This window comes from Pteronotus mesoamericanus, unplaced genomic scaffold, assembly GCF_021234165.1.
Source record: "Pteronotus mesoamericanus isolate MK-2021 breed Mesoamerican mustached bat unplaced genomic scaffold, CSHL_Meso_final contig_90, whole genome shotgun sequence".
Lineage (NCBI taxonomy): Eukaryota > Metazoa > Chordata > Mammalia > Chiroptera > Mormoopidae > Pteronotus > Pteronotus mesoamericanus.
In genome coordinates, this window is record NW_026555277.1 from 21,789,968 (window position 1) to 21,812,521 (window position 22,554).

Sequence of the window (22,554 nt, forward strand, 5' to 3'; positions counted from 1 at the left end):
TCCTAAGTTATTTTACAAATCATTAATCTGATATTGCTACTGTTTAAAATAAAAATTGTTACTATAACAGCATTGAGCAGTTAAATAGCAGTGCTAAAGAAACCTACAAATCCTCAGAAGTTTTCTTTAAAATGAAGATACCTCAGTTCTACCAAGATGGAATGGCCCTATTCCTCCCATGTGTATGGGATGATGCTCCAACTGGGCCACCCAGCCAGGACTAAAGTAGATGTTTTTAAATAACAGGATTTCCTGTATGAAGTCAATATTATATGGAATTGTCACTCTAAGAATAAATCAAGCATGATTTTGACATTACTATCTCTATTCATGAGAAAATTAGCAAGGCCCTTATCCAGGTATGGCTTGAGAGATCTACATTATAGAGCATTTAATGCCAATTGTAAAAATAGCAAATGAGACCACATCAAACTTAAAAACTTTTGCACATCAAAGGAACAATAAATAGAGTGAAAAGGCAATTTATGCAGTGGGGGGAAATATTTGAAAGTCATTTATCCAATAAAGAGTTAATATCCAGAATGTATAAGGACCTTCTATAACTCAACATAAAAACAAGTAACACAATTACAAAATGGGCTGAGGACTTGAATTGATAATTCTCCAAAGAAGATATACAAATAGACAACAAGTATGTAAAAGGATACTCACCATCACTAATTATCAGAGAAATGCAAATCAAAAACCACAGTGAGATATCACCTCATTAACTTTTACCCAAAAAAAGCAGACAGGTATTGCAAGAATGTGAAGAAACTGGAACTCTTGTGCTCTGTTCAAGAATGTGGGAATGTAAAACTGTACAGCTGCTATGAAAACAATATGGAAGTCCCTTTAAAAATTAAAAATAATTACCATATGACCCAGCAATCCCATTTCTAGGTATATATCCAAAATAATCCAAAGCAGAATCTCAATGAGATATTTGCACACCAACGTTTATTGCAGCATCATTCACAATAGCCAAGAGGTAAAAACAACCCAAATGTCTATCATCAGGTGAATGGATAAAGGCATGTAGTATGTACACACAACAGAATACTATGCAACCTTTAAAAAGGAGGAAATCAGATCACATGTTACAATATGGATAAAATTCAGGAACATGGTGCTAAGTGAAATAAGCCAGTTGCAAAAGGACAAATATGTGTATGATTCTACTCATACTCCCAGATCCCCCCAATCTTGTTATTTCTCTATATAACTATCTTTATATATAGTTAGCTAAATGCAAGTTTATATTGTTGTTTCCGATTCTGTTCCAGCATCACAGAGTTCATTCTAGCCTTCCTTTCTTGTTTGTCTGTAATGTAACTTCTCTCTCCAAGAGTGAGAAATCTGGATCTCATCATTCACTATCCATTTAATTATTGATTCAGCCCCAATATATATACAAAGCATTTTCAGATTACTAACTTGTACTATACCCATGAAGAACAGATTTACCTACCAGAGTATGTACAATATTTATATGCACTTGACTTTATCGGTAGCCTTACAATTCCCAGTCAAAACACCCAGCTACCAAGGTCAGTTCCTCTTTTCTCCTACTCCTTTCAGTGTGGTTATATTTTACATTTGCACTACAGTTAGGTTCCTTTGTTGCTGTCCACCTTATTTGTTGATCCCCAACATCCTTTTTTATTGATTTGATTTTAGTTTGCATGCATTAATGCTTACTCTTTGTGAAATACAGTTCAATAAATTTTGATGAATGCATAGTCATGTATTTTAATTATTTAAACAATTTTTAAAATATTGCCTATTTAAGTTTTTTCATTCTACTTGAGTCAGTTTTGCAAAAAAGACTTCCCTTATGCCACCAACATTGTTCCAGATTGCTTATCGTGGTTAGCCATGTTATACTGCATCTTAATTTGCTACTTAATATCACATTGTTTATACAGCCTACATATCTACTTCATTACTTTAAATAGCTAAAATGTTTCTGTTTTAATAGTAATAGTCAATACTTCCATTGCAAGCTACTATATGAGCACCTTAATGTAGTAACTCATTAAATCCTCACAATAATACTATGGGGTAGATATTATTGCTATATCTATTTTATATGTAGGAAAATTATGGATGAAGGGGATAATTGATTGTCTTAAGGACACCTAGCTGTCAAGTGGTAAACCTGGGTTTGAAACATAGATAGGCAGACTGGCTGTGGAGTCTGTGTTGCAAACCAACAAATGCTTCTGTCTTTCATTGTGAGCCTGTACAACAATTATGTACTCAATGCCCTATTAAGAATACCCTTTATTATTTTTTACATAGTTAAGCCTTTTAAAAAAAAATTAAAGCTATACCACACAGCGCCCCCCACCAAATTCAGTCTGCACAGGATATAAAATAAAAAATGAAAGTTATCCTTCCCTACCTACAACCACACTACCAGTCTCACTTCCGCAAGATGACTACTTTTATCAGTTTGCTTTATAGTTCTCCCAATAAGTTTCATTATATTTTTAAATTATGTAGTTGAAACTCTATTTGATTTTTCAACTTATCAATTTCAGGTAGAGTGTGTGGATATTACTCTTGAAAAGAGGAGTAATTTAGAGCATTTATAATATTTCAAACTTTACCTTTATAATTTTTCTCAGTTTTGTTAGACATTACATTTATCTTTCTAATGATTATCTATAAGGCTTTAAGAAATATATTTAAAATATTTCTTTTTTTCTCCCAGTGTTTTCAGGGGGGGTTATTTCTATATTTTAACTTTAATTTTTTTTTATTGTTCAAGTATGTCTTGGTATGTAAACCAATGAACATTGTCTACCAGTTTCCTTCTGTGAATGATGAAAAAGGTGTTTAAAAAGATTTCATTTTCCTGTCTCCTCCATCTACTACTTATTTGTTATTTATATGTTGTAATTCCTTTGTCAAGGTTTCTAAGACTTACATTCTGTTTGTGTTGTTATAGTAAAATATCCTATGTTTTATTTATACATTGAGTATATTTCAAATTCAAGAAAATTCATTTATAGATTATTATAATTTAATCAGCACTGAGCCGAGTAGCATATATATATGATAGATCCATGGAAAGTAAATGTCACATTTCTGCTTCTAGCCAAGATAGAGTCTCAGGGACCTGATTTACCTTTCTGCTTTAAAAAAATAATCAACCTGGAAAATACTTACGGCAAAGTGGTTCTCAGACATTGCAAAGAAGGCAGCATAAGACTGCGATTTCTTACAGAAGGGGACAAAGAGAGCCTTACAATTGCTCCAACTTACTCTTTGAAGGCCACAGCCTCAGGAGAGGGGAGGCAAAATGGAGCCTGGAGTTCTCACTGAGTTGAGGAAACAGAGATTGGGTTTTGGTGAGCAGAGGTAGAGTCTGTGGAGTACAGTACCAACGAAGAAGGAATTATAGAGCAAGATATCGCTAGATAACTATGAAGGCATTCCCTTTCAATCTCTGGCTGAGTACTGATCTGAATAATGGACTACTGGAGGTAGTGGAAAAAACCAGTGGAAAGGATTAAGTAGAAAATTCTAGGGATCCACATAGCTAAAAATGTTATGTTCCCATTATGCCACCGTGGAAAGACTCATAACAAATGTGACAGCAAGTATAAAGCCATCACCTTAATAGGTGACAAACCACACTTACAATAAACCCTGCAATAGGCAACCCTGCAATAAACCACACTTACCAATAAGGCCCAAAAGCAAGCTCAGTTGATTCCAAGTAATTTAGATGTGTACAGAATAAAATAAAACACTATATTAGAGAAGAAAACAAAACCTAGCAACCAAACATGTAAAATTCATAATTCTAAACATTAAGTAAAAAAATGCATACAAAAAAGCAAGAAACTATGACCCATAAAGCAGGGAAAATTCAGTCAATAGAAATGGTCCTATGAATGACAAAGAAGATGGAACTAACAGAAGATGATGTTAAAAGAACTATTATAAATATAGTTCATGTGTTCAAGAAGGTAGAATAAACATGAGCATAATGAGATAGATGAAAGGTATGAGTAGATCAACTGTAATTTTTAAAGATGAAAAATAGAATATCTGAAATGGATTAAAAACCCCTATGGGATTAATGGTATATTAGATGCTGCAAAAGATAAGACCAATGGACCAAAAGAGAGAAACTATACAAAAAAAAGCACACTGATGAAAGAAAGACTTTTGAAAATCAGAGTATTAGCAACTTGATTGAAAATACTGAGTGGTATAACATATATGTAATTGGAGACTCATAAGGAGGGGAAATTGAAAAATGTATTTGAAGACATACTGGTCAATTTTTTTATTTTGACAAAAATTTATTAACTTGAAAATTCAAGAAGCTCAATAAACCCCAAGGAAAAAAACTAGACAAAATCACAGTAAGGCATATCATAATCACATTGCTGAGAGCCAATGGTAAAGAGAAAACCTTAAGATACTTGATGGGGAGTGGGAAGGGAAAGACATGTTTAGTATAGGGGAAGGGTCCCCAATTCCTGGGCCACAGACTGGTATCAGTCCATGGCCTGTTAGGAACCAGGCCACACAGCAGTAGGTGAGCTTGAATGTGATGCGCTTGAACCATCCTGCAACCATGCCCTCCATCCTGGTCCATGGAAAAATTGTCTTCCCCACAACCAATCCCTAGTACCAAAAAGGCTGGAGACCACTGTTATAGGGGACCAAATATAAGAAGTATTGCAGACTTCTTGTTAGAGACTATGGAGGGAAGAAGACTATGGAATGCTATCTTCAAAGTAATCAAAGGGGGAAAAATGTCAACCTAGAATAGAAGGTAAAATAGATATTTTCAACAAACAAAAGCTGAGGGAATTCATCACTGTCCAGCCATCACATGAAACTTTAAAGGGGTGTTATGTCTACACAATGGTGGACTAAGAAGCTCCAACTTCTTGTTCTCCTGAAAAACATTGAAAAACAACCAGAAGCTGTCTGGGCCAACTTCTTAGGATCTATGGAAAACAATAAAATGTTTACAGCAACGAAGCAGAATACCCAATTAATAAAAAGGCATCTTCAAAATGGTAGGAAAGTTTAGTGGCATTTGTATTCACTCTTGTTCATCCCCCTTCCAGAACAGCAGCATTGTTGGTCTTGAGCAGTGGCAGCCCAGCTCCTTTACTGAAGTAGAGAGAGAACACAACAGACCTTATTTGCAAATTATTTTGTGTGTGTTCTACCCTTATGTGGGGATACTTGAAGGACTGACCAGTTCATCTCCGTCTCACAAAACTTGGATTGCAGACAGAAAAGCTGTGGACATTGGTCATACACACTACAAGGAAATTACAAAACTGTAGATACTAGGGTTAAGAAATTCTGCGTAGATATGTACAATAGACTATCTTATGGCCCAGAGGAGTTAGTTTTTCATATGCAGATTCAACTTTTTACTTGTTACAAGTCTATTCAGATTGTTTGTTTATTCTTGAGTTGTAGTTTGGCTCTTTTAAGGGATTTGCCCATTTCATCCAAATTATCTAGCTTGATGTCTGTGTGTCAAATGCTCATAGTACTCTTTTATATTCCTTTATATTTCTGTAAAATTGGTAGTATTATCTCACTTTTATTTCTGGTTTTAGTAATTTGAATCTTTCCTTCTTAGTCAATCTAGCTAAAAATTTGTTAATTTTGTTTATCTTTTCAAACAACCAATTTTTAGTTTTGTTGATTTTTCTCTTTTGCCTCTCTACTATTTATTTTATTTATCTCTATTCTGCATTATTTCCTTCCTACTTCTAACTTTGTGTTTAGTTTGCTCTTCCTATTCCATTTCTGTAAGGTGCAAAGTTAGGTTGTTGATTTGTTATCTTTAATTTTAATTTAAGTGTTTACAGCTATAAATATCTCTTTTAGCACTGATTTCACTGCATCCCATAAGTTTTGGCATGGTGTTTTCACTTTCATTTGTCTCAAGGTGTTTTCTAATTTCCCTTGAGATTTAGTCATTGACCCATTGGTTATTTAAGAATTTTTAAATTTCTACATATTTTTTACTTTGGTTTTTTTCTATTTTTTATTTCTGGCTTCATCCCATTATAGAAGACTTGGTATGTATGGAAGCTGTTGGATCAGTTTAGAATTATGCTTAGTTATGAGTAACCACTTAGAAACAGTGCCTTAAATAGCAGCACGGTAGTTTCATGATGTCATCAGGAACCCAGGTTCCCTTTCTTTTTGGACAGCTATCCTCAGCGTGGGCTTGTTACTGTAGATAACATAAAATGGGCTCTATACCCCAAGGCATCACAATCTACGAGGTCTGTCCAGAAGGTATCCAGCCATGACATATGAAAAATAGAGACATTTATTAAAGAAGATACGAGGTACAAGAAACATTGTACATAGGACAATAACGCCTTGGTCCCCTTCAAAGTAGGCACCTTGACACCTCACATAGTTCTCCTAGTCACCATCATCAGCTACCCCATCATATTTTCCTGAATGTCATTGATGGTCTGAAGTCTCTTCCATTTCGAAGGTGATTTTAGTTTTGAGAAAAGCCAGAAATCTCAGGGCACCAAATCTGTAGGGGGGCTGAGTCACATGGGTGATTTGATGTTTCACCAAAAATCTCTGCATGAGACATAATGCATAAGTGGGCACATGGTCATGATGAAGCTGCCAATCACCAGTTGCCCATAGCTGTGGCCTTCAGAATCATTGCAATAGTTTCTGCAGAGGAATGTTCAAGCTTAACGCAAAATTTGATGCAGATTCGTTGCTCTACTCGCTAGATCGTTTTGAATGCAATGGCCACGCAGTACACACGCTCATTCGATAGTGTCTATAGCCCCCAATGACTAGCACGATGAAGTTGCCATTGTTCATGCATGCACATTCCAGTCCACTCTCCTTGGCTGCCAGGTTACATCAATGTTCTACAAACTGTTCTTGTTATGTTAACAATAGTTGGACATTTTCCAGACAGACCTCATATTTCAAGCAGGAAGAGTGAAAAGGAGAAGGATTAATCAGGTACTTGTCACCTGAGTCTGCCTTTGCTATAAGATTCTCTCTCAGAAGCTCCTCCTAATAACTTGCAATTATACGTAGTTGGCCAGGACTGGGTCACATAGCCACTCCTGTCTTCGAAGGAGGCTAGAACATGTAGCTTTTTTAGCAGGGGACATTTCTGTCATCCCCCCCACCTCACGCCCGAAATTAGGTTTTTGAGATAATATGTATTTTGGGAAAGGCAACTATCAGTCCCTGTCACAAGGTGTAAGAGACTAGATAGGAGACTATTGTTTGGAGAGATGATAATGGCTTGTACTACGAGGGGTGTGGAGTTGATTGTGAGATGTGATTAGACACTTGATACATTTTGAAGGTAGCAGCTTTAGTACTTAATGCTGGATTTGATGGGGAAAACAGAAGGAGGAGAAAAATAAAAGGCGATTCTCAGGTTTCTGGCCTAACAGTTCAGTAGATAATAACACTATTAACTGAGAAGGAAAAATAGAAAAAGGCCAAGAGTTGTGGATTTTTTGGGGGGAAGCGAAGTGGAGTGGTAATCTATAAAACTATTCTGTTTACATAACCTCTGAGGCGCCTGCTGTCCAGCTAAGTGGAAATCAATACTTTTTGAATATCTCTGAGGATACTATTTAGATTCTTTTCCAAGAGTCACCCTCCTTCCAGCCACCTCCCTCGGAAATATCTCTATTTACTCTGGAGTTAGTCTGTTTGTTCTTATTGACTCTTCACTTATGTGTGTTGACATTTTTCATGTATCTGGTGAACTTTGTTGGCTCATCCTTGGGAATGAGGAGTGACTATGCTGGCCGTACAGGTGTCTGCTCGGCGTGGCAGGCAGGCTCCCCTGAAGGGTGTGTGGGATGGAAGAGGGCAGCACATAGCTGGGCACCCTGCAACGTTTCCAAAGAACCAATGTGTTTCTCTCCTGAATGGAACCTCCTTTCCTTTCTTTTTATTCTCCTTCAGTTATCTGATGTGGAAATGTGAGCGGCAGCAAGCTCTACTCTGCTTCTCTGTAAAGACTCAAAACTCAAGTAGGATCTCCACCTAGGCAGAGGCACGCATTCCTTAGAGAGCAGGATTTTTTGTTGTTTGGTCGGTGATTGGGGAAAGGCAATGCTGCCAGCAGTGTGTGCTCTGTGTGATGGAAAAGGGTCCAAGTGATCCAGCTGTTCCAAATATAGCACTTAAATTAATAACTATGACAGTTGTATCATCATCTGACCTGCTTTGTATTTTCAGGCCTTGAGTTTATTGCTTCTCAGACCCACCTGATTTCTGCTGTTTAAGGTTCTGGTTTCCCTCTGTCCTCCCTCCCTCCCTCCTACTCTCCCTCCCTCCCTCCTTTCCTCCCTCCCTCCCTCCCTTCCTCCCTTTCTTCTTTCCTTTCTTCTTTCCTTTCTTGTTGTTCAGTTGTCCCAATTTCCACCCCCCATTGCTCTCCCCTGCCCCGTCCAACATACCCTCACAAAGACAATCCCCACCTCATGGTCTTTGTCCATGGATCCTTTGCACATGTTCCTTGACTCAACCTTTCTCCTTCTTTCCCTGTTATCCCACTCCCCCCAGCCCTCTGGTCTCTGCCAGTTTGTTCTTTATTTCCATACCTCTGGTTCTTTTTTGTGTGTTTGTTTGTTTTGTTGATTAGGTTCCACTTATAGGTGAGATCATATATTTGTCTTTCACCCACTGGCTTTTTCACTTGGCATAATGCTCTCCAGTTCCATCTATGCTGTCGGAAGAGGTAGGAGTTCCCTCTTTCTTTCTGCTATGTAGCATTCCGTTGTGTAAATGTACCACATATTTTTGATCCACTCATTTACTGATGGGCACTTAAGCTGTTTTCTAGCACTTGGCTATTGTAAATAATGCTGCTGTAACAGGGGTGCATAGGTTCTTTTGAATTGGTGTTTCAGGAGTTTCAGGGTATAATCCCAGCAGTGGAATCAAAAAGGCAGTTCCATTTTTTGAGGAATTTCCATACTGTTCCCCACAGTGGCTGCACCAGCCTGCATTCCCACTGACAGTGTACTAGGGTTCCCTTTTCTCCACAACCTCCCCAGCACTTGTTTGTTGATTTGTTAATAATGGTCATTCCAACTGGTGTAAAGTGGTATCTCATTGTGGTTTGAATATGCATTTCTCTGTTGGCAAGTGATGTTGAGTATCCTTTCATATGCCTATGGGCCGGCCCTCTGTATGTAAGGCTTGGTTTTCTTGATTGGGGTTTTCCATTAAGTCAACCTCATCTGCTTTCATATTTTCTGAATTTTCTCAACTTTCTGAATCCTAGTGCCTTGCCTTACTAATTTTTCATATTGCCATGCAATTTAAAAATACATGTATTATTTTATGTTAATTTACTTGAACCTTGGGAAGTAAGAAAGAGTAAACCCATTCAGTTTACTATCTTGAAACTCCTAGATTGGTTTATTGTCCTTTCTATCTTCCTGAAATGAATACCTAGAGTATTTCCTTCCAGTAAAACTGTACTGGAGCTTTTTATTGACAGAAGTATTATATATTTATCTAATTAATAACACAGAGTTTAACAGGGTAAAAGAGTGTTTTCTTTCCTCTCCTGCAGAGTTACTCCCTTGAGAAAACAATGTTAGTATCTTGTATCCCTTTACACATTTTTCTATGCTTATATAAAGGGGGAGTTTTGGGTTGTTTTGTATATTTTACAAAAATGAGGTATTTTTCTACTACTTTCTCTTCTACTTTCTTGTCATACATATTTCATGTATTTTTAATTTATCTGCTAATTCATTTAAAACAATAAACCTTCAAATGTTAGAATTTAAGGGAGATTTTTGGGAAATTCAAACAAAATGAGCCAAACAGCAGATGTGGAAATGTATGAGCTGTATTTCAAGAATTCTGAGTTAGACACATTTTCCTGGAAGAGAGGAAGTAGGGTGGGGAATATTGCAAAACTTACAGAAATAATTTAGAGTCAGTATATGAGGGCAATGAATAACAGCAAAAGTGGGAAGCCACTGAAGATTTAAAAATAAAGTCATGTTATTAATTGCTTAATAATAATGAACACTTAGGTAGGTATTCATTACTGATGGATGAAAACTAGACTTTTGGTGCTGAGCATACTATAAGCATGTACAGATGTTGAATAATAATGTTGTATACCCGAAACTTATATAATGTTACAAAGCAATGTTACCTCAATAAAAAAGATACAATTTTTAAAAGTATTTCTTACAAAAACATCATTCATTGTATTGTTATTTCTGCTAACCTGATACTTAATGGACCTTCTAGAGACTAAAGGAGATAATGCATAGGAAAGCAGCAGCAGTGTGTGCTGTGTGTGTGCCAAAGAGAACAGTGTTGAAGGGTCCAAGCAGCCAGCAACAAAGAGAGAGTCAAGTTCTCTCTAGACGAGTTGCTAGTGCATCTGCACATTGTGATGCTTCCAAAGCCCCATTCTTCCTCACTGCAGTCTTGATTATGTGGTGGAAGGGTACTTAGGATAGAGGTTTCTAATTATCTGGGTCACTTGCAGCAACAAACTTCAGTTTCAGATTCTTGTGTAAAACAAGGAGTAGCACTGAATTCTCTCTACAGTGCCTTCTATCTCTAAAAATTCAATGGGTCTGTGATTCTACAATTGTTTCTATAAACTTTGATTTGGCAGCAAGTGCTTTCTTAGGCAATGTTAAGTACCCATTTAACAATTACAGGCTGAGAATCATTGAAAATGCTATTTCAATATAATAACAGATGCCATTTGTTATCTAAAGCATTTCACAATCTTTTTAAAATTAGATTACAATTTGTTCTGACAGTTCTGTTTTCTACTTTTGTTTCTTCTTGAAGTTGTGTGCATCATTTTGACCTTACCAATTCAGTGGAATAAGTATTGCAGTATCAAGGATGCTAAGATTATATATGTCTGTGTATCTATATACACAGATTGGTTTTGATACTTGGGAAAGTATAGTAGTTATGAGAAACTTATTTAGGTTTCAAAGATTTTTTATCTTTAATATCTATTGGAAGAATAAATTATTTTGGAAAATACCCTTTTATTACAAGCAGTCAGAAATAAAAACCTCTTTTTATTTGTTTTCCATGTATTTAATTTATTTTTTGTCAACATATTTTTAACTGTTGTTCAAAACCTCTCTTTTTATAAGGTGGCTTTTTCACAAAAAGGATACAGGGCACCATCTTTGAGGCCAGAATACATAGAATTCAAACCAAAATATCAGGTGAGTGCTGAGTTATCCTATCCCCATACCAATTATATAAGAAGGATTCCCAAAACCCAGAATTTATTTATAAAAATTGTGTATTTATTCTTACATGTTTAAATTTTAGTCACCTTCAAAATACTGTCCATTTGATGCAATATGCCTATAGAGATGTTTTTTCCCACTGCTCAAAGCAGTTTTTGAAGTCATCCATTTCGATGCCTTTTACTGCTTCTGCTGTTTTTTTTGTTTCACCTCTTCCACATTGGCAAAACATTTTCCTTTAAGAACTTTTTTCATCTGGAGAAACAAAGAAGCAAACAAAAAAAAAAATCACTCAGGGTGAGATTGGGTGAACAGGCAGGGTGGGCATAGGGGTCAGTTTTTGGTCAAAAACCGCTACACACTTTGCATAGCGTGGGCAGGTGTGCTCACAAATCACCCATCATGAAATCGGGAAGTGCGTTGAAAGAGTCTTCAAAAAAAAATTCACTGAAACTGAATACAGCTTCTCACAACAACGCCAGCTGGTACACTGATACAGAGGGGTTCCTAGAACACTCACCCAGTGGGGGAAGCCTGTACTAGAAGGGGCCTGCCCTCCAGAAGATAATTCCAGTTTTTTGGGTGTCCCACCTCACATTTAAATACTAAGTTTCTCTAATATATTATGTGATTCAATGGCTCCAAAACTAAATTACCAATTAGAAACACCAGGCTATCTTTTAAACATACATATTTCCAGGTCTCACTTCTAACTAAATGAATCTCAGTCTGGAAAGAGAGCCTAGGAATCTTTACTTCTCAAAAAACCCAAGGGGATTATTATGCTGCCGCCTGGGTGTCAACTACCATTTGGAAACCAGTTATAGTGAATTATATCCATTAAAATGAAGCTTGAATTACTAAGGTGAAATAAGCTAAAATATATCCTAGGCTGATCATTTCACATTTTGCTTTTTTCAATTGGATGATGTAGTAGTTGTATGAACAAAGGGTTTGAATAAGAAACTTCATTTTGAAGGTTATTTCAGTGAGAGACTAATCCAATCTCAGAGCTACAAAACTGCCTATGGATATTACACTGAAACTTCACTGTAATCCAGAATTTTGTAGAGTGCTGTATCTTAACCATTTTTGAGATGTATATAGTATTCATCAAAAAGTAAGATTTCATTGTTATGTGCAAAGATTGAGTGGAACTCATCACTGTTGAAATTCTCAGATGACATATGTCCCGTCAGCCTTTAAAGAATATTTATGATACTTTTAATTGGACATATAATACTTTGCAGTTTTAAAAATTTCCTATATTGATACTAAATGGTAAATATTTATATGGATAGGACTTAGATCCTGATGTTAGCCATTGTCTAAGCAAATGCAGCTAACTGAAAATTGAATTATTTAAAAAAAACTATTTGTGAGTGCCTTTTAACTATTTACAAATATTCCAGGTAACAAAAAGCTCTTGGACACAAAATAGTATTAGAGTTAGGAATCTGAAAATTTTCCATTAAAATTTCAAATATTTTATAAATAATTAAAATTAGTTTTATCTTCATAAAGGCACAAGGATGAACAGATAAATTGACAGATTGCTCAAAGAAAATTAGATAGAAAATCTATTATAAATTTGAAATGTTACAGAATGTCTTACTTTTTTTTTTTTTAACATTACAGAATTTCAACACCAAGGACAGTTTTGATCCTTTTCAAAGGAATATAAAGAACAAAATGTCAGTCAGAAAAAGGAAGGACCAAGACATGTCCCAATGTAGAAATAGTTTAAGTGAAGAGCTTATAGAACATGAAGACCAAGACCCTCCTTACCCAACACATTCAAAAACTCCAAGGCCTACAGATAAAACCTGGCCTCCTCATGTTGATACCGCTGCAATAAAGACTGTAGACACTAAGGAAAAGTTAACCTGTGACCCTGATATCATCACAGTAACGACTTTAAATACTAAGAATAATTTAGCCTGTGATCCTAGTATCTCCACAATAAAGGCTTTAGATATTAAGAATAAGTTAAAGGAAAGACCACCAAATGTATCCTTGCCAAACTTGGAAAGAGAATCATCACTGACTAGAAATGTGAATGTAAATACATGTCATTTCTCAAAATCATTAAGTCTTACTGCCCACATAGAAAACTTAAAACAATCAGTGGTGCTCAAGTCAGTGTTAAGTAAAAATCTGCAAGACCTTTCAGAGAAATTATTTTCTAAACCAGAATTTCCTGTGGACACTGAAGCAAGAAAAAAAAGTCATAGTTCGCTACTTCTAAGTATTCATGATAAACCATCAAGTAGTCTGGAAGACAAAATATTTGAAACAGTCCAAGATTTAAATAGCCGGCTTTCAAAAGGAGACATTTTGTATTCAAAGTGTCTTGTAAATCCAATAATAATTAAAGATATTCCCGCAGCTTCACTTTCAGAAGGTGGTCCAGGAACGTCTCCAGAGGTAGAAAGCGAACTTGTCTCTGAAGAACACTTAGAGGCTGGTGAGATAGCTTTTCCAATGGAAAAAAAGAGTAGTTTTAAAAAGAAACATTTAGAAAGTGAAATATCTAGCTCTAAACCAGGTTTCAGTGGCATTGCACATGATTGTGTTATAAAGCAAATATTCACTGCCCCAGCCTTCTCCAAGCTGGAGATGGGAGTAGAAGAAACGAGTGAGACACAGATGAGCTGGCAGAATCAGCTACGCGCAGCTTGGGAGAATTTGTCTTCAAATGATCTTGTTCACTATGAAGAAAACGATGAAATAGAATTGCCAGAGACCAAATCTGTCACAAGCCAGATAATGCAAGCACTTCCTGTAGATGCTCTTTTAGAATCTGGGGTAATCAAAGTGGTAGAATTAGATAAAGAGTATCAGGAAAATTCTTTGCTGGATACAGAGGCAGCCTTTGCTGGAGAAAAGCCAAAAGATTCCATAGAGGATTATTCAGAAATCAAATGGAAAACAAATTCTCTTTCACAGCAGAATATACCTGTCATTCCTAAAGAAAGCACTTCTTCTTCAAATAGAGTCGAATTTATAGACAAAGGCCAAAATATATCCCCACAGGATTCAAAGTATCCATCAATGCCAGATAAAAAAACGGATTTGCCAAGTAGTAGTCAGAGACTTGATAGAGAAGAAGATGATCTAAGTTCTACCTTAGAACATTTAAATAATTTGTTACTGAGTAAATTTAATGAGTCGGATGTAATAATTTTAAAATCCTTTTTCAAAAACATATTTAATGTTTTTTTAAAATATAATCAGTCTGAAAAGAGAAGACAACCAGAAAAAGAATTAGAAAGACTAATTCAACACCCGTTTCCAAATAATATAGAAGACCTTAAAGGAATTAAAGAGGATTTTGATAAAGCAGACAAATTAGACAGAAAACCTCATTTGAATCCAAAGCTGTGTGTATTTCTAGAAGCACTCTCAGAGTCAGAAATAAAAAACTTAAAATCTGAATTAAGTAAACATATCCAGCATTATCTTATAGAAAGACTTTCAGAATCAGGACATATTACCAAAGCGGACTTACCAAAAATCTATCAAAATCTGTATTTGATGAATGAGAGAGCAGAACCAAAAGGGCAAAATGTTTTTCTGGAGAAATATTCAGAAACTGTAAAAGAAACCATGTCTTTTGTGAATAATTTTAATCATTATTTCATAAATAAACATTTGGAAATAAAGTTGAAATCTTTTTTAAGTGAAATTCTTCAAAATTATTTCCTTAAAAACCTTTCAGAAAGCAGTTTATTTAAAGAGACAGAATCTGAACCTATGCACTCAAACATATCTTCTCTAAGAACCAGAAGTGCTTCAATATCTTTTCACAAATTAGGACAAGATATTTCAAAGGGGAGTTTTGGTAGAGGGCTTGAAGTAAACATGACATACCCTTTAAATAAACCCCTGCAAAACTATCTCATAGCTTTATCAGAAAGTGAATTATTAAATGCAAAAGCTGATTTAAGCAAACACATCCAGAGGTTTTTTATAGAAAAACTTTCAAAATCAGGGCTAATCACTGAAAGACAATTAGAAGGAATAAGCAACCATATAAATTTGATTAATTCTAGTTCCACGTCATTAAAATGTATAAAGCCATGTTTATCTTTTAGAGATGAAAATCAGTTTATGGAGAAACATTCAGAAAAGCAAAATAAATATTCAGAAATCGTTCATAGAGCCGCTTTACAAAAGGTTCCTGAGGCTAGAGTTATAGAAACAGAATTGACCAGAAAGGAAGAAAAGGAGTATTTTCCCTTACAGCATACTAAAGAAAATCCATCAACAATTAGAGAACAGAAAAGATGTTACCCTAAAGGAGCTAAAACACCGACTTTAATTAAAGTACAACCTGCTTCCAACAAAAATGCCCAAGAAATTCCATTAAAGAAATCATCAGAACAACTTACAGATATAGTGCTTAAGAAACAAAGGAAAGAACATGGCTTTATGCAGCTTCCTCAAGCAGAAAATTTTGATATTAAAACAGAGATTCAAGACCCGCATAGTTGGAGTGGTAAGTCAAAAACAACTCAATCAAACGCTTGCTTTGAAAGGACACCAAAAATGAAGTCCCTTGGAAAAAAAGAGCAGAGTAACATCTATAAATCGGTGGTACAGGAAAAACCTGAAGCAGTGTTGTCGCCATGTCCTAGAATTCCTTATTGCAAAAAGCCAAATGAAGATGAAAAATACATGAATAAATTCACTTTTTCTTCCAGGCAGAGTAACACTTTAATTTGTTTCAATTCAGAGGCTGAAGAGAACTCAGAATTAGAACATCAGTTTTGTCAGAGACTGAAAGGATATAATAACAATAATAAAAAACATCATTTAGTAACATTTGCACATTACAAAAAAGAAATACAAGCTCTTTTTATAACACCAAGTGAAATTTGCAATGAAAGACATGCCAAGGCCCTTGAATCACAATCGTTTCAAGCTGTGAAAGCTGAGAAAGACTCAAAACCATCCCTCTTCCCAGAAGTAATAAAGAGAGAAAATCTAAAGGCCAAGGTCCGAAAAGAAAGAGACCATGTCAACACACAAAAAAAGTCACTTAAGATAGCTAAGGTCCTACCAACCACACCGCCCACCACAAGAACGCTAAGGAAATCTGTTCCTAGGACAGTGCTCCGTTGGACTGCGAGAAGCACTATACACGTAATGATGGTTTCCTAAGTCTTCTACTTCTGTATTTTGCAAAGTCCTGTGAATAATCTAATTTAAGATATATATACACACATATATGTGTGTATACATATGTGTGTGTATATATATGTCTGCATGCAGATGTGTGTGTAACCTTCATTGTCCCAAGATATGCATACCTTGAAATTTAAAAAAAAAAAAACCATTCTCCTGACATTCAAACATCACCTCACCTGAGTCAAAATACAATCACTAAGTCAGGGGACTGTTAACACACCGAATACCCTTGTACAAAATAGATAAAGGGTAGCCCCTCTGGAATATGAATTAGAAAAAGACACCCTTTCCTCGAGGAAGATCCTGCAGGCTGACCCAGCCTGGAGCCAGAGCCCGTGGCCCTGTCTATGGAAAACTGGCTGGATCCCAGCCCCAGCTCAGTTGTGCGCCAGGGGCTGTTAGACAGCCTGTATGCCCGCTGGCAGTGGCTGTCTGCAGTGGAAACACAGCTGGGGTTTTCTTTCATACAGATATAAGTATAAATATATAGTCTTTTTCATGTCACTGAACTATCTGGTTGGGCAAACAAAGATACTCTGTGCCAGTTAATCTGCTAAGCATTAGGGTGTGTAAAACTCAGAGTCGGATCATGAACTGCAACATTTTAATTTAACTTCTACTCTTCTTTTTACCACCACCCCACTGCTATATTGTGTGCTGACAAACTTGGGAATTCAAATCTATTTTTTAACTTTACATAAAATAGGAAGGTGTAAATCTCCTACTAGACTTTCTGCAAACCATTCTAAAGAAAGTTAAAATCTAGGAATGGAAAGGATGAATTTTACTTTTCTTGACCACTGCTCATACCTGTTGGTGTATATAAACAGGCATGGCCTACAATTGGGAAAATAATACATTCTACAATGATATTATAATGATATTTGATATGTGTAATTCTATTTTTGAGAAAATAGACCTAATTTCAGAATAGTTGAATTCTTATAGTAGGTTGATTTTCCACAATAAAGCAAATTAGTAGCAGGGTAATATAGCTTACACTCCCAACTTTGGATTCCTTTTTTTCTATCTAAATTCAGTAATTTACTATCGAATATGATGTGAAGGTTGGTGCACACTAGGAATAGAAAGAAGGTGGATTTTTAGTCTTTGGAAAAGAAAAACATTGTGAAGTTCTTTCAGAAAAATGGACTCATATAGTACATTTTTAAACAAAACAAGAAATTATGTTTATGTTATATGGTTTGAGATTATATGGGATCTCAGAATCCTTATCCTAGGAGTGGGCAAGGCAGATAGAGTTATCTTTATTTCCCTTTGTTAAACCAATAGTACCTAAACTTTTCTCTAGGGACATTGACAACAGAGAACTGCATGGTAAGAGGGAGTTTTTCAGGTCATCAGAACGACTTGCTCATCTGATTCTCTAAAATCCAAGAATCCCCCCAAAGCAATCCAAACATAAGACTGAGAAACTGAGTCGTAGGAGCATCCAGAAAAATAACCAGTGGTGTGGGTCTCCATGCACCGCCACTGGAACTCTAGCAATCTGTTAACACGTACTGGAAAGCACTAATGATATATTGCTCACCAGTGTAACAAATTCCCTTAATAATGAGGCTTACCTAATTGCTCTGTGTACATAAGAGGGGGAAGGAGGAATGTTTCCTTGCCCTCCGCAAACCCATGCAAAAGGGAAAGTAGGTCGAATTTGTTCTTAGACTCTTAACACATCCTGTTCTGTAAATCTTCTCTTTATTGCTGTCTAATTATTCTCAGTGCTGCGGAACCTCCCCCAGCCCTCCAATTCCAATAATCAACTCCTGCTTCCTCTCCAAATGAGAGCAGCCCACGCCTTGGCTGTGGCCATCTCAGTGAAGTGTTAAGATACAAGCTGCTTATACTGCAGAGGAAACTAACTTGAGAACGACTAATAGCTCCGTATCTTCTTATGGGCACTCGTAGATTATTATCGTAGTAAAATATAGCCATATCATAAAAAATTTGAAGAGAAAAGGAAAACAAAACTCATAATCCCAGCACCCTAACATGGCTACCATTTTTTAAAATTATTTTTGGTGTATGTCTTTTAGTTATTTTCTTGAATGTTTTACTTACTCAACTTTCAGAATGTACATGAAATTTTTTATTATTTTTAATATAAACATAATAACTGTATTTTTAGATACTGGGCTTTGTGTGCATGTTTATATATGTGTATGAACTTTTAAGGAATGAAAGTTTGGATGATATAAATAGTAAAATCTGAGTTCATAATTTATACTTGGGGTTGGCGAAGACATACTTTGGAGGAAAAGAATGAGATAACATGCTGTCCAGCTTTGCCTAGGAGTCTGACCCCTGAGGACAGCTGCCCTAAATTTATCTGGTTTCAAGTTTTGTATCTTCTATCTCTTTTGAAAAAAACAGATCCTTTGAAACAATATTTTTTTTTCTAAAGCATGATTTCTATAATATTAGAGTTTCTAATGAGAGGTATCGGGTGTAGGATATGAATTTAGCTCTCATTTTTTTCTTAACTGTGGATATTACAAACTTTGGTCCTTATAAATTTAAAATGTACTTTTTCAATGTAATCTTTATTGTGTTTTTTTCCCATTACCATTTAGTCCCCTTATACCCTTCTGCCCCCAGCACTCACCACGCTGGTGCCCATGTCCATGGGTCCTTTTTCCTTTCTGCTTAATCCCTCCCCCGCTATACTCCCTGCCCCCCCCACGTCCCCCCACTAGCTGTCAACGTGCCCTCCATTAGAGGCCTAACTTACCAACTTGACCTTTTATTTTAATGTTTAGGATTGTTCGGATAGATTTGAGGATTCACCTATGACCTCTTTTCAGCATCTTGGAAAATTGACATCAAGAGCAAGGCTTTCAGGAAAGAGCCCAGATGAGAACCACGATCGGTTAAAACACTCTGCAAGACCGTATACTGCTCCAGAGGTTAATAAACGACGGGAAAGCTACACTGGAAAATGTACAAGTCCTCGAATGGTTTCAGCAGGCTTAGTTCATCGAAATGATACCATCCCAGATTATGATATCCATAAAACACAGCCCAAAAAAATGTTTGCTCATTCGTGATATTATCCAGTTGTTAAAGAGTTCAGAATGGTATGTGAGGCCAACAGTGAGAATACCATTTCTCCAATTAACAAAATGGTGTGGAGTCTGTCCTTCTGTGTGATAGAAGTCAGCAACCAAATTTCATCTTGTTAGAACCATTTTGTTTTCATTAAAATGAAAAGAAACACTTTTTGATGTAAATGTATTTTTGTTTATGAGCCTTCAGGAACAAACCAAGAAATACCCGATTTTCCTCTTTTTCACTATGTAACAATACCACTCCCATTTCACAGTTCTCTGATTTCTCAAATTTTTGTTATGCTCTAACTTATCCCTGCCCACCCGGTTTTCAGGTTCTGTATTTGCATTTATTTAGCCTTTTACTCTTCAGCCTTAGTTCTATTTCTTGTTTCAACAGAATGCAATTCTCTAGACCTATAGAACTTGTTCATTTTAATATTGGATATTACAACTTTTTATACTGCAAAGATAATAAAGAACAGATTTAATACTTCTCGAGGCATCTCCTACACTGCAGTGACTTTCTTAATTTAAAAACTATGAAAGGGCCTCTTTAATAACACAAAACTCAAGAAACTGCATAAAATTGCAGAAACTGTGTAAAAAAGTTATCTACACAACCTAGGATTTAAATCCGAGACTTCTGAAAATTGGCTCTCTTCCTGTCAAGTACAGTATTTGGATCGCGTTGAACTTTGCTTCATTCTTGAGAAGCAAACACTTTAATTTATAGACTTCTTGTCAGTTTCAATTTTTCTCCCACAAATCATAAAAACTATGGGGTTTAACTACATTGGCTGATGGAAAACCTAATTCCTGCTCATTCATTTAATGGTATAATCCAGGCTGTAATTTTTTTTTTTTTTTTTTTTGGGGGAGACCAAGATTTTCTAGTAATTCTAAATTGCACTTGTATCAGTCACAGCGTGACTGGGAAAACACATATAACTCTGAATTTTCAAGTAGAAAAAAATACAGGGAATTGGTTTCATGAGTGATGGAATGATGGCTAAGAAACCAAAAGGGATGGTGAGTCCAGACATTAGCAGGGAGTACGACTGCCCCTCACACGGAAGAGACCGCAGGAGCGAGGGGTGCCAGCAGAGTCCTAAAGCCAGAAGAAAAGAATACAGTCACTGCCAGAGACATGAGAACAAACAGAAGAGTCGGGGGAAAGGGAGAGAAATAGCACGGCTCCCCTCTCTGTCCTTGCCCTCTGATTTTCCACTGTTGCCCCCCTGGAAACCAGAGTGGGAGTGCGTGGGAAATGTGTTGTAGTTCCCAGTGAAGCGGAGCAAGGGAAGGGGGGAGAAATGGGTTTAAGAGCTAACAGGCTGATGGCCGGCAGTACTAAAAAGGACGACCATTGATCAGGCTTGCAGTAAAGGAGGAAACACTAGATGGAAATCTGAAATCCCTTAGACTCACTTTAAACTCTTACTGGCAATACTGTGACACACAAAAGAGTTTAAAATTTCCTACCATGGAAATCTCAAATTTTCAAGTTATTTAAAAAAAAAATCTCATAACCTTTATTCGATGTTGAATTCCTTAAATATATACTAAATGTCCATAATATGCCAAACACTTTGCTACACACTAGGAATAGTCTAGTGAATAAGAGTATTTTGAAGGAGTCCACAAACTGTTAGAGACATACACACAGAAGTGGTTATAATAGGGCTGTATCAGCGCTCTTTGGGAAAGGCTATATAGAAGCTCACACGAAGGCATTTTAGCTAAGGCGCCTGTGCTAGCTCGGGTCCTTCAGAAAGCCGACACTGCGATGATTGGGCAGGTGTGGAAAGCAGAATGACCATCTATCCATCCTACTTCAGGGAACCTGTGAATATGGTAACCTACATGGCAAAAAGGACTGTGCATCTGTGATTAAATTAGGAGTCTTGCAATGAGATTATAGATGAGATTATCCTGGATTACCTGGGTAGGCCCAAAATAATCCCAAGCCTCTTCATAAATGAGAGGCAGAAGGGTCAGCATTAGAAAAGATGTGATCACGGAAACGGAAGTTGGAGTAATGCTGGCGCATGAAGCCAAGGGTGGCAGGCAGCCTCTAGAGGCTGGACAAGGCAGCAGATCCTCCCCGAGCCTACAGAAGGAACACAGCCCTGCCAACTCATTTTAAACTTCTGACCTCTAGAACTGTAGAATAGTAAATCTGTGTTGTTTTAAGCCACTGAATTTGCAGTAATCTGTTACAGCAGCAACAGAGAACTAATACAGCAAGCAGGGATCCGGTGGTACAAAATTTAAGACATTCTCAGGGTAAGGCTATCAGTCAAATATTGTTCAATACAATAGCTACTATGATGGTTCATTTCATGTGTCTATTTGATGGGGCCACAGGGTGCCCAGATATTTAGTCAAACATTATTCTGGGTGTTTCTGTGAGGTCTTCTGGATGAAATTAACATGAGTCTGTATACTAAATAAAGCAGATTGCTCTCCTTAATATGGGTGGGCCTCTCCAGCTCAAGGCCTGAAGAGAACAAAAACGCTGACCCTCCCCTGAGGAAAAGAACCCCTCCTGCCTGAGCACCTCAAACGGGAGCATCTGCTTTTTCCTGCCCTTTGGACTCAAACTGAAACATCAGCTCTTCCTGGGTCTTCAGCCTGGAACACCTCTGGTTCTAGGTTCCCCTCCAGCTTGCCCATTCACCTTGCAGATCTTGGGACTTGTTAGCTTCCCTAATTGTGTGGGGCAGTTCATAATACATCTCTTGTTGGTTTTGTTTCTCTGGAGAACAGTAATACACCCTCAGGAGATCCGAGGGGCACTGTTCCATGGTCTTCACAGCCCTCTTTGGCATTACGCCTATCAACACTCCACCTGATTCTGGAGAACCTCCTCGATGCTATCTGCGATGCCCTCTTGCTGAAGGGGAATTTAGAAGATTAGAGGACTACTGTAGCCCCTATCACTACATGTGATCTGAGGGCCTCTGCTCATTCTTCTCTCTCCCTCCTCCACCCTGGCAGGTCTTTGTGGCTTACTTGATGGA

General features: G+C 36.8%; 1 protein-coding gene across 1 annotated transcript in view; it reads left to right on the plus strand.

Moving 5' to 3' along the window:
* C2CD6 (C2 calcium dependent domain containing 6) overlaps window positions 1-19,528 on the plus strand; it is a 59,211-nt gene extending 39,683 nt beyond the window's left edge. The window contains exons 14-16 of the mRNA XM_054586178.1: window positions 11,169-11,249; window positions 12,909-16,418; window positions 19,241-19,528. Coding sequence (XP_054442153.1) covers window positions 11,169-11,249; window positions 12,909-16,418; window positions 19,241-19,528 — 3,879 coding nt within the window. The remainder of the gene's footprint in view (window positions 1-11,168; window positions 11,250-12,908; window positions 16,419-19,240) is intronic.
* Window positions 19,529-22,554: the final 3,026 nt, after the last annotated feature.